At 41.6% G+C, this 13373-nt stretch overlaps 1 protein-coding gene across 4 annotated transcripts in view; it reads right to left on the reverse strand.

Annotated features, from left to right (window-relative positions):
• Positions 1–8410: 8410 nt before the first annotated feature.
• LOC110974863 (uncharacterized) overlaps positions 8411–13373 on the reverse strand; it is a 36873-nt gene continuing 31910 nt past the window's right edge. For 2 of the 4 annotated variants that reach the window (XM_087138219.1, XM_022226773.2), the window contains one exon: positions 8413–8567. In XM_087138219.1, coding sequence (XP_086994345.1) covers positions 8526–8567 — 42 coding nt within the window. In that variant the 3' untranslated portion in view covers positions 8413–8525. Of the gene's footprint in view, positions 8568–13373 lie in introns of all 4 variants that reach the window. The other 2 variants (XM_087138221.1, XM_087138220.1) reach the window with 2 other exon arrangements.

The following is a 13373-nucleotide window of genomic DNA, read 5'->3' on the forward strand; positions in this document are numbered from 1 at the left end:
AGACTGATCTATGGAAGATGTACACACATTGTACACTGATTTGGATTTCAATACCAGTCTTCTTGAAGGTCCAGCTTTCAGTAAAATAAAAAAAGGAAAAGTTTGGTGAGAGGGGATAAACAATACGAGAACATTCAGTCGTGGCCATGCAACTGCCACAGCCAGTTGAAGATATGTAACAGACATTTCACACTTGGAAAAACATTCCAAGAATTTACAGGCAGAGGTTAAACATTTTGACGGAGAAGTAATTCCATGATACCGGCTCCCGACAAACACAAAGCTAGGGGCAATTCTACAAACTAGATGGAAGGTGCAAAATAGAACTCCAGGGCAAAGTAAGGGAATTTGCCAGGGGATATTTAGATGTAGATACCCCCATGCTATATGGTGGGTAATAGACAGCTTATGCGGCTGACTTCCAAGCCAGCTTGTGTACACATGATTCCGGCCCCTGGGTAGACAGCACGGGAAAAAGCCTACGACCAAAACCATCTGACCATGTTGAGGTTGTGGATGCTGCCTGCCCGAGAACCTCCGGGCAGCATTTTGTCTTTCCACAACAAAGCATCTTCCTTGTACATGTCTTTTTGTTTGGAATACAAATTCAACAATGGAATGGTTTGTCTCTTCATAAACAAATACTGATACTCTTCGTAACAAAAAACTTTCTAAGAATAATGTTTATTGCGCTGAACTGTGCAGCAGAAAATATCGGCAAATTTTTACCTTCACAGAAATATGTTGAGGGGGCGGGCTGTGCATTCAATCCTTGCACCAACCTCTCCATTTGTCATAGCAGAGGGGAAAGTTGTGCTAATAGCAGATAGGTTCCAGGCTCAAATCCAATGGCAAACTTCTCGTTACCAACTTTAGCATTTCATTGAAAAATACATATAAATTGTAACATGGTTTGTAAAAATTGGACAAATTTGGTCAACTGGGCGATATTGGACAACCGGGTACATGTACTTAGTTAAACACAGACCTTGCTATTCAAGTACCCCTCTGTTCTTTCAAACTTGATGTCCGAAAGCCAAGTTATTAAATAAAAAAACTGGACTGGCTAAAATCTCAAAGATGACAACAGGACTAATAAAGCTTCATGTGAGTGAATTTGCAAAAAGTCTCAAACTGAAATTCACCCCATGTCTTTATTTTCCCCAAACTGTTTCTCCGTCCGCAGCGGTGCCTGATTCCCTGACAAACCATGTTGCATTTGTTTCAACAGACAAGAATAAGAAAAAGTGCCATGTACTTACAAACTGTTGATTGAAATGGAGCACAGAAGTGTCAGAAGTCACCAGGGAGGGATGACAGTCCGGCAATGGAGAACCAGCAGAGCCAGTGAAATCAACAAAAAAGGGTCAAAGATTGAATTAGCCCGTGCAACCAATTGTATTTCTTCTTTGTTTATTAGACAACTCTCAAAATGTACCGCAGAATACATGAAACAGACTTGTTTCAGATTCTGTTTAAATTTCTGTTAAATTTGGTGAGAAAAAAGACAGAAGCCGAATCGGAACTGTCCTTCAAAGGTCTTGAGTTGAAGTTCATATTTTTGTATTCACTGTAAGAAAGTCTGGTTTTCTTTACATATAAGACATTGTATGGAAAACATTGTAAGCTCATAACATACAATGCACCTGGCACATTAATGTAAGGATGAATTCGGTAACAAGGTGGCCCCCGCCAATGACGGTACTAAGTTTAATACTCTGTACAAACTACAAAACCCAAAACAATGTTTTCTGCTGGGGGAAGAGTATCCATGGATTTGTTTATCCTGCAAGTACACATTTGAGGAAGACTTCTAATAGTCTGCTTTGTGACAATAATACATCATTTCTTGTCGGAGCTTTTTAATGGCCAACAGGCATGAATTTTCTCCCAAATGACTCTGGGTATGAGGCTCTTGCATGTGCCTTGTTTTTACCAAGTGCAAAAAAGATTTAAAAAAAAAAAACTGAATAAAACTTCTAGATATCCAGAATTTTGCAGTTAAGAATTCCGAAATCTAGAAATATCCTAAGAAACAATAACCCATGATTCTTTGGTTGCGTTTTGACTCGACTCACTGAGCGAGAAATGAACTAGTCACGTTTTGGCTGTCTTCAGTAATAGTACAGTAGTTGAACTTGCATGACCTGGAATACAGTACAGTTGGCTGTTGCCCCATCAGTCAGTGTCCCTTCATTAAAGGCATTATTTCAAATCCTGTGCAGCAAGGCAAACATTCTGGGTGCAATAGCAGAGACTTACCCCCTGTAAGGGAAGGTGATCGGTTTGTTGTTCCAAGATGTTGGCAGTAGGCATAGATCATGATCAGGCACATTCAATCCAGGGGCAAGTCATTCCCAGACATTTATAAACCAGGAAATGAAAGGAGAGAGAAATAAGGGCAGAGAAGGGGGGGGGCAAAAACGAGAAAAATGATCTCATTAATCAAATGCAATGAAAAAAGGACTTTGCAACTTGACTGCTTACTTTTGGGTCTTTAGGTACAGATCTACAACTTACAAGCAGGTCTGCTTACATTTATATGCATGTGGTCTTGTTTTTCTAGTTGTTTCGCTCTGTAACTGATTTGTCTACTTATTCTGTGGAGGCCTGCTACTGTTACTTTTCAATGATTCTTCACAAACATATCTTTTGCACACAGTACTCGGGTTCATTCTGATGTCAATTTAATGTACACTATTAATCATGCTTTACTGTTGCCAGGGATCTGACTAAAAAATGCCAATCTTCTGATGACACTTCTCATGTTCATGTACATATATCTCTGGCAATCAATTTCTTTTACACAATGCCCTTTTGATTAAAGCCGCGGTTACTAATGCAGATTAATATTTGTCCTGATGAAAACTGCGCATGGATGATTATGGCTAATTCTGTATTTCTCTGTGCCATAAGTACATAATGACTAAACAGGAGAAAAAAAACATCTGTTCTACGCAAGTATGGGCATGTCTGCTCGATACCATTGTGACTGCACTTGACGATACTGCTCCAGGCTCCAACAGTCCTCCCATGCCCTTGTTTAATTTGGGGTGAAACTCAAACAAAAAGTACTGTTCACCTTTGCCGACGACTTTAAAAAAAAACAACAAAAATGGGAGGGGTGGGTGAGAAGAAAGCGGTGTGTACTTTTCAAAGCCCAAACACATGCACTACACTTCAAACGTATGTCGTCCATTGTCAGCTGGCTAAGGGAGAAGTTACTTAGTATGCTCCCGGTCGACAGCTGGGCCAGTTCCCACATCCAGTGTATGTGAGGTAAAAAAAAAAATAATAAATTGCAAGACCAAGCGCTGAAAGTCTAGAAACCTATGTTTACAAATGGGACATATATCAGTGGCTGCTGTTATTGTCTAGTGCCATGATCCAGATGGAATGGCCGAACAGAAATCTTGTATTAATTCCAATGACTGAATGCATGAACTTTTAATTTCATACAATGAAATCGGGGCGTCACTTTTCCAAATGGGGTGGTTTTGAAATTGTCCTTTCGAAATCATCACATTAACCATTACATCTCTTCCAAAAAAGTTACAGTGAAATCAAGGTTTGATTGGAATGCGTTGTGCAATGTAAACATGTTGGAGAGTTCTCAGTTGCTGTATAGTTGATGAAGCTGGCATTTGCTATTGTAGTCAGAAGGGCACATCACTGCGATGTTTTGGTGAATTCTGTCAGCTGGCAAGTGCATGTAGTCAGTAAACTGCGATATATCAGGGTGCAGTCCACTAATTCAAGCCCTATTGAAAACAGTGTAAAATCAGCACTGTTCAAGCCCAGTAACATGCACGCCAACATCCCTGAGATTTCTGAAACACAAATGAAATTATTGTCTTGTCTCTAATCTTTCAATTTCTTTTTTGGTGGGTTAACCAATTACATTTTTAATTATTCCCACAAAACAAAATCAACCCCCATAAAGTAATTTTTCCGAAGTCTCATTGCAGCAATTTTTCAAGTGGCAACCCTCAACTTTTCAGGCACTTATGACCATTTTTCATCCGCAGTTTTGGCCATTCTGCTCTCATATGAAAGCTCAAAGACCCAGGGAGTTGATCCTGGCAAGGATTTTACACAATCTCACCATTTTGAGGGCCAAACAATCTCCTTTTTCAATAGATACTGTGGTGAAACTTTTAAAATTAATGAGCTGGCCAGAAATTCTCGCTTGAATTAGTGGCCTGCACCCATCAGTGGTAGGTGTCATGGGGTGCAAAACCTTTAGTAGGCTGGTACCTCACTTGTTCACCCAAAGTCAGGCTGGCAGCAAATGAGAGGGACGGGGAACACACCAACATGGCCAGAAAAAGGTCAAGATCAGTTTTTTATACATGTACACTGAAGTGCAATTCTGGGAACAATCCCCTAGTCTAACCCCAGAGAAACATACCGAAAGTGTCCAACCCCCTGCCCTTTTTTTCTGTTGAATTGTACTTACGATTAACCAAAACCTTGTGGGGGGACACGTCAAAGCAGTTTTTTAAGAACTGCATGTACTTTGGGTCTTACAATTACAACTTTGGGTCTCTTTAAATCGATACCATCAAACCATGCACAGCATCATTGGTCCAGCAGAGTTAGGGTGACTACCATTTGTGTTAGCCAATAGGGCGTAACAATATTACAGCCTATTTCAGTGAGTGGGTGCAATTGTAGACGCAGATGCCTCCATTTCAGCCCCTTTCCATCCCCCCTTACACCCAACCCAGCCTAATCCCAAACCTCTTTTATGATTCTGATTTTTCAGGCCAATGACAAGGACACCCCTGATGTGATCAGAAATCAAGCATGATGAGTGGTTTCCAAGTCAGCCGAGCCTGAGCGAGACTCAGCATGGGGTCGCCCGAATCTCCTCAGAGTTTGAATGCCTTGCTGCATTATTAAGAGACAGAACAGAACATCAAATCCGAGACCGTGTCGTGAATTATTTATTATGCAGTTTCATGACACTTTTTCTTTTGAAAAAAACAAAAACAAACCAAGACTTAAGAAATAACTTACAATTGAACACTGCAAGGGTGCTTTAGTGAGACCTACTACGGGATATACAAATTACATGTATTATCTGCACTGCAGTAGCAAAAATCCCCAGTAAAATAGTTGGGACGTGTCATAGTAAGCACGCACCCTCTCCGGTCCCCTCTCCCTCCCATCAACAATGTCTCCAGGGAGTGCAAAGATCGCACACTGAGAGGTAAAATGAAGGGGAGGAGAGGGGCAACAAGATTTGGCCAGGATGTTTGCGTAGCGGTGTGTGCCACGGTGTGTGTACGCACAGTCATCACCAAGTAACTTATATATTAGCCGTTACATGTTCGGTACATGTACAAGTACCATTGAACTGAAATGACCAAGGAACTTGCCAAGGCTTGTAAGGTTCTACACTGGTTTAGACTTTCACAGTTTTTTCAACAAAAGACAGAAATGATCTCAAAAGCAACCGTGCACGTGACAGGTAGTTGTGGTTGGCGTAGTGGTTCTTTCCTCGTCTTCCACCTCTGCGGCCTGGGTTCGAATCCACATGTGGATTGGGTTTTCATTCCCTACCTTATTCTGCGGGTTTTATCCAGAATATTCCTCTGGGGTTTCCTCCCACCTCTAAAACTTCTCACTGTCTCCTCTCTACAGGTTTCCTCAGGTTTGCGAGCTACAGTGCCTGGGGCGCTTTTGAGGAATCCTTGGTGTCATTATCAGAAATATACATAATAATAATTTCAGCAATGGGGGGGGTTAAATTTGTCACAGTTGTTACCTGTTAAAAATTCCCAATAAGAAAAATAAGGGAACATATTGGAGATTACAACGTCACAAAAAAATTAGGGGGAGAAGTAAATTAAGAAGCATTGACGAAGGAAGCGGAACAGTTTAAAGGGAAACCATCAACAAAAATCTAGCTTCAACGCATATTCACAGTGCAAGAAAATTACAATTTTTACCAAGTTTTCTTCATTTCTCTGGTATATAAAAACAAAGGAATGTCCACACTTGGTACCTCACTACTAGGTATTGTAACAATGGGTGTTTGTGAGTTTGTTTCTGCATTCAATTGGGGACCCTGAACAATAGCGGACAATAAGGTCCCCGATTGACAGAGGGTCCCCGATTGACAACTGTGTACAAAACATATGGGCGGTCTTCTAAAAAAGTTGAAGTACAAACAAAAGAGGAACAATACGTGGTCCCCAGTTGCAGGCAAATACACACTTGGGTGTGTATGTATGTGGGGGGGGGGAGATTAGTTGTGTATGGTACTTATGGCCTGTCAATAATAAAGCCCCCATTGTCTCCCATTAGAGAAATGTGCCCCTATTTGAAACTACTGAAGTCACAACATAACAGCTGAAAATAAGGCCTGGGTCTGAATTACTTGGCTAAAGCTTGTAACGTGGCTGCTTCCATGGGTGCATGCATCATTGTCAGCCGTAGCCAAATGCGTTTTGAGATCTGGCTTCTGACTACACTTGCTGCTTGCAAGGGTAAATGACAGTGAGAGAGTACAGGTGTAACCCTTGCGTGATTTATTTTTGAATAGTTCAACAGTTTGTGCAAAGCCTGGGGGCATCCCGGTTTGGACTGGCCAGTTATGACTTCAGATAAGCAGATGCAATTTCCTGAAAATGTGCCAAAAACCCGATTAGTTCCTTTACGACAAGACGGATACATCCTCCGGGGACTAGAAAGTGACTAAGTCTGAGTTTTTCGCAGTGACGCCCAAGGAGAAAACACAAGAAATGGAAGAGAAATGCTTAGCTGGGACCTGTGCATCGAAACCAAAAAACAAGTCTTTAATTACGCTATTCCTTCCCCGGTATACTCACACCTACATGAACTGCCGTCTGCTTCAGTTGCTCCAAATTCATCAATATCGTATCAGTGGGATTTGAGGTGGAACGACTGACATGTTTTTTCTGTGGTTAATGTGCACTCTGTGAGACAGGACAGTACACTCTGACAAACTTTTGATCAGGACTCTTCTCCTGTCATGGTATCTGGTCGGGGCATCGACAATGGTCACACTGTTTGCCATGGCCAGTTTTCTAAAGGGTCGGTTCCATCTCGGTCAGACCACGAGAACTTGATTTGTGTTGATGGTCACTCTCAAGCACAGCATTGTGTGAAGGGGTAAGATACTAAAATGTGTATACGTGTAGTTTACAAGTCATATAGGTCATGGTGTCAGAAACATTTAAGGGCCCAAAGATCAGGAGTAACAGCATTTTTGTTTTTTTTTACTTTGCTTTTATAAACACTTTCGGATCTGGACTGCTATGACTGCTACGGTAAAAAACTCATCCAAAACATACTCTTTAAATAGGTCTGCAAGCATCCAGACCAATGCACCTGTAACTTGACCAGTGTTCTAATGAGTCACTAAATTTGGTGACTCAAGTTGAGTAAAGTTAACATTGTGATTCGAGTTGAGTCATTAGGTCAAGAAGTCGAGTCGAGGCACTTTGTGTAGTCGAGTTGAGTTGAGTCAAATCAAGTACCGTGCTCAAGTCAATTGGAGTCACAACTTTTTAACAAAATACAATACAAACACAAATACATGTAAGTCATTTTTTGGTACAAGTATTTTTATTTTCATTTAGACATGCTGAACTTTTGTTTTTAATTCTTTTGAGACTCGAGTCAAGTCACTTGGTTGCAGAGACTTGAGTTTAGTCATTTACTTGTTGGGACTCGAGTCAAGTTGAGTCACCGAAAATTGTGACTTGAGTCAGACTCAAGTTGAGTCACTGACTTGAGTCATTACAACTCTAAACTTAACAATGCCACACTTTGTTTACATGTCCGCTTTTCTGTTAGAGTGAGGTGGGACACTGTCCATCGAGTTCCTACAGGAAAGCCCACATGTGAACAAAGCATGACGTCATTACGCAGATGTATTACAGGAAGAATTTTGCTGAACACAGGAACAGCAGTTCAACAGCAACAGGCAACCAGCTAGAATATCCCATGCTGTGTATCATTCTGTGACTGGTTCACAAGTGTCTATACAAGGCAAATATTACCCTTTAGAATGCACCTTCAATGTTTCAGTTAACCTCTTCTTCAAGTTATGCTATTTGAAAAGCGGAGGTTTGCTGAAATTGGACCCAGAGCAATGGCCTGTCTTGCTCATCTCTCTGTGTTCTATTATGCTGATCAGGCATTAACTGATGGACCATTGGCATTGATGAAGCCTGTTATTTGGCCTGTGGGAGGGGAACTGTAGACAATCAATGGTAATTAAGGTGGGCTGGGCTCTGGAATGCCCAAATTGTTCAAAGAATGGAGGGAGGGAATACCTCACCTTTTGACCCAGACTGACCAGGTTAGCATAGGACACTCAAAAGTGCACCACTGGGAAAGGGAGATTTGGGGTTGAATTTCAATCAAAGAAAAAACAACCTGATTACTGATTGGTCGGATTTAGTAGGGAAGGAATCAATCAAAGTTGCCCGTGTTTCTAGTAAAAAGAGGAAAAGGGTAATATATATTAATCTAATACGACATTTGTTTCAATTACATACAGGTAAGTTAACACTTACCGTGATGAAATCCTGCCATTCCGTGTTGGCCAGTTGAAATAGGAAGAACATGGGAAGGCGGGAGGGAAGCAGCACCCATGAAAATGACACGAGTTGGAAAGGAGGAAACAAGAAAATATTGTTTAGACCATTTAACTGACACACTAAAATGTTGTCCAATGGAAAACAAGAAGACTGCACTGCACTAAATGATTACTTGGCTATATTTACTTGATAGCTAGCACAATATAACAGTGCATGCGCTGATGAGCGTGATACGTACTTTTACACACTTCTATTCCAACATCATTCTTGAAGACTCAGTCTGGTTTCCTTTCTTTTTACCAACCTTAGGCCTAAATGTGAACTTGGAATATTTCTTACTGGCATCTATATTAAATTCTATGAACAGTATGACGTAAGAATATTTAACATCAAGCCAAAGTTATAAATCCGTGAACAGGTAAAGACCTGCTCTTGTGATTCCAACCAGAGAGACTCTACTTCACATCTCCGTAAAAAGGTGCCAGTTTACAAACAACAAATAAACAACAGAAACCACCTTTTCTTACAGATGCCAGAAGAGGGAAAATGACTCTTTATTGTGGGATGGGGGGAGATTGGGTATTGCCATGATGCAATCTTACAATTTCTTACCATCTCACTCATTCCGTCATCAGTAAAAAAAAAAGCTAGAGTAATACCCAAGAGGTATTCCCTCCTGTTCAATTTTTTGATCAAAATATCCTCTTGCTGTTTGCAAAGCTGTGTCATGACTATGACTAGGCACTGTTTCCATTCAAACAAATCCCCCCTCCCATTCAGTTGACATGAGTTGGAGGGAAAAAATATGAGTGATGGACTGTCATGGTTACCCCGGGGAGTTTGACCAAGAATATTCCCAGTCTTACAGGTTTCCCCTGGCAAATAGGAGATAAGCTGTCCCCCCCACCTTTTCTTTAGGCTACTTGGGCTGAAGAGCTTTTAGAAAAAGAGAGGTGGGGAATATGGGTTAGTAGATTTAAACTGTTTGCACAACATACTGAGCCCATTTAGTAATAATTGAGATTTATGATTTGGATATGAATGGGGGCGGATTTCACCACTTAGGGGACCCGGTCTGCCTTTTTTCTAAAACGGCGAGGTTAAGATATGAGTCGAGGCGGCCATGATTGGTCCTGGCAGCCCTGACCTCCTTGACTTCCCCAAGGATTAACAAAATATTAATCATTTTTTTTATTGACGGTGAGCAGAACAGCCTTTGTCAAAGCACTGAAACTGACCTCCTTCAAAATAAAAAAAAGAAACAATCTCTGAAGGGGAGAAAATAATGCCACAAAATCATTCCAGGCAACAAATTTGGGAGGTCCCTGTGTTTATAAGTGACGAGAAGCTACATTGTGAGGGAAAGCAGGAGTACTGGGGCGGGGCGGGGCGGGGATGACGGTTTCAAAATGGCATGAGAGATGTCATCTTGAAGAGAATGAAGGGTAGCAGAAACCTTGATGTTTCACCACAACACGGATAAACTTTACTTTACACACTTCACAGAGAGGGAGCCTAAAATAGTCCTGTCAAACGGTGTTAAATTATTTAGTCTGACAGATAAGAGTAAAATCTTTAACCCTAACACTCCTCAGTCCTCCAACAGGTGAAGGATTGAGGAGGGTTAGGGTTAATCATCCATAACATGAAGATATCTCTATCAATACAGTGTAACCATCCTTTTCCCCCTAGTTTTTATGTGAGGAAGGAAAAGGTCTTCACTTTGGAACATACTCTAGTCAAGCCGACGAAGCAAAAGAAATCTCTTTCTTTCTTCCGTTTTCCAACCAAAAGTACACAGAGACTCTTTCTACTGCACGTTGCCTGGTGCCGCATTCCCTTCACCCCCCAACATAGCTTATTTGTTTCAGGGGAGAAACACCCATTAAAACACATGTCCAACAACACAATCGGTCGGTGCCCGTATCAACAACTTGATTGACACGCAATCGGCGGGGCACCGATAAGCCTCCAGGGGCCCCGATAAGGGATAATTAATAATCTTATGATAACGCCAAAACGTCACATCCCCGATAAATAGGCGATAGGGCACACTCCAAACTCTGACGCTGCCTCCAATATAATCATCTTTTATCAGGTACACACATCCATGTACACGTGCTCCTATTTTGTCCATTTCCCCACCCGTCCAAAAAAAACCCCAAAGATTGTGCTGAATGAGCGAAACAAATATTGCGGTAATGAAAGTGTGCTGACTTCTTATCTGTTAGGAGAAAAAAGAAAATTGACTATGAATAATCCTTCTAGCTAGTCCGAGCGTGTGCAAAGTGCACCTCGACCCCTTGATCTTCTCGTTGGGCACATTGAGATGAAAGCCCAAAGCAGAGGTTAGGAGACCTGTTAACACAAAGAGAGCGGGAATAATGTGGGATCTCTTGTTGGCCATAAATGTGTATACAGCCTTTTGATTTCTTATTTACAAGTACATGTAATGTAATTACATGTACTAATTACATACATCTTTCTTGTTTCTAAGTTTTTCATCTCTATAGGATGTGGCCAAACTGGGCCAAACTGTAAGTTGAAACAAAGAACTTGACATCTGATAGATATGCACTTGCATACACACTTGCATGGGTGCTTAATAGCATACATGTATATATGGAATACAGTAAACTCCGACTAAGTCGGCATCGCGTACATGTAACTCGTCATATCATCTAAGTCGGCCTTTTGACAAAAGTCCTGATCGTCTGTAATGCCTTTCCATTGAAAATTTCATTTCTAAGTCGTCATTTCTCATAAGTCGGCATGTTTTCTCATCCCTTTTCCACAAAACCACACAAATTCCTTTGTGTAACTCAGTATTAAAAAAAAATTGTGCATCAGCATCAGTTTCCTGCGCTGCAGTTGCCAAGAAGTGTCAAGTGACAAGTCCCACACTGCTTGACTAATGTCTGTTTATTAGCAGCACAGGCCGTGGTTGATAATCGGCCAGCATGAGTACATCAACACCAGTAACCCCTCTGTTGCTATACGCATGCGCTCTGTCCATTTTGGGGGTCGCCTTATTGAACGTAGTCTGGTTTCCTGCCCAAAGACTCCCTGACGACCCTTGATAATGATTCGTCAGGTACATGTAGTCAGAATCATCGGGTCTGGTATCCAGACTATATTGAACGAACTTAACCAATGCGCATGTGTGTATGTTTTCCGTACCGTAACTGTATCACGTACACACGTACTGCACTGTCGAGTTGTGATGTGATATGCAAGTGGCTTGCCGTCCTTGCTTCGTCCTTAGGGGCATGTGATCAATTATTGAATTTACAGCCTGTGAGGATAATAATTGAGAACGAATTAGCTGGGATTGACCATAGAGGTAAAAATAAACCTGGGTAAATCAAAGTGGAAGGGATCAAAATGTACATTGGCAATACATGTGTAAGTGTCAGTCAGCAAAATGACGACTTACAGCACAAGTCAGCATTCGCGTAAGTTGTCATAATTTCTTGAGTCCCGAGAGTGCCGACTTAGCTGGAATTTACTGTATTGTGAAATGAAAATTTTAATCTTTTAGAGTACTTGCAGAAGTGATTGTTTGTTAACAAATCTGTTGTGTTTTGTGGAGAAAATGGTTTAAAAATAAATCTCATGCGCTTTTAACTGATAATCTGAAGTTACCTTCCCATGAACCACATGTTGTACTTGCTTTGTTCTGGATAATACTCCAAAACCATACATCCTTAGAAAGTGCTTCAACTGCCAAAGATGTTTTCAATGCGTGTCCTAAAACCATCAAAGCGATCATGTTTATGAAGATAATCACTTGACATGTAGTGCAGTTCTAAACGACCACATTCTTGATACAGCATATCAGGCTTATAAACTTATGACACAACCCCCACTCATCGGACTATCCACCACAATAAAATAACATTACTCTTCCCCCTCCAGCAATTAGTGCAAGTCAGGAACTCAAGAATTATCCTGTACAGCTAACGAGACAAACCCTAGACACTTGTTCCACAAGCCTGAAGCCTGATAAGTTTAGAGCCTGAAGACGGCCCCTACTTTGTTTTAACAATGCCAGCAGTCGAGGCAGCACTGATGGACTCGTGTCGTCGATTTCTTTCGCTAAGCCACAGTTTATATTGATCCTGTTTGCGTTGTAATGAGAGCTCCCCTTCTCTGTTCTCTTCCCCGCGCCTTAATTTCCTGCCACGCGGCGGGCAGGAAGATCGTACGTTTTTTGCGTGACTGAGTCATTAAAGAGGCAAGGGGGTGTGCTGGAATGGGTTATTAACCGTGTCTGGCCGTACAGTGATTTTTCAACCTTCTTCCCTCACTTCCCCCTCCGTTCATCTCCTCTTCCCTGATGCGGACTGCTTTTCCATGTACATGGTGTTTGGCTTTGAACACTGAAGCAACCTGGGCAAATGATTCGATGGTGGCACCAGGAACATGTGCTCGTGCACGTCTGCCCTTGGCACTACCCTTGTTGACACCAGTCACCCTCTGTGGGCAACTATACTTCCAGCCTTTACCGGGCCTTGTTGACAAGTCTGTCAAGACATCGGCAGTAGTTCATCCCACTTCATTCAAGGATAAAATTCAAGCAGAATTTTCTCCTCTTCCTACCATGGACAAAACTCTCATGCCTGACAACACAACCAACATATTGATTCTCGCGCCTAAGGTGTCTGGCCTTTTCATCAAAGAGCAAATCAACTGAGAGGCTCTGAAGTTATCTTCACATCTGATTTTTCTTAAAGCAAATCCATGCCCTCTTTTTCACCTTTCCTTTCCAAAATGAGTCAGCGTGGGGCTTGG

This window comes from Acanthaster planci, linkage group LG06, assembly GCF_054643075.1.
Source record: "Acanthaster planci isolate LZ-2023a linkage group LG06, COTS_SCS, whole genome shotgun sequence".
Classification (NCBI taxonomy): Eukaryota; Metazoa; Echinodermata; class Asteroidea; order Valvatida; family Acanthasteridae; genus Acanthaster; species Acanthaster planci.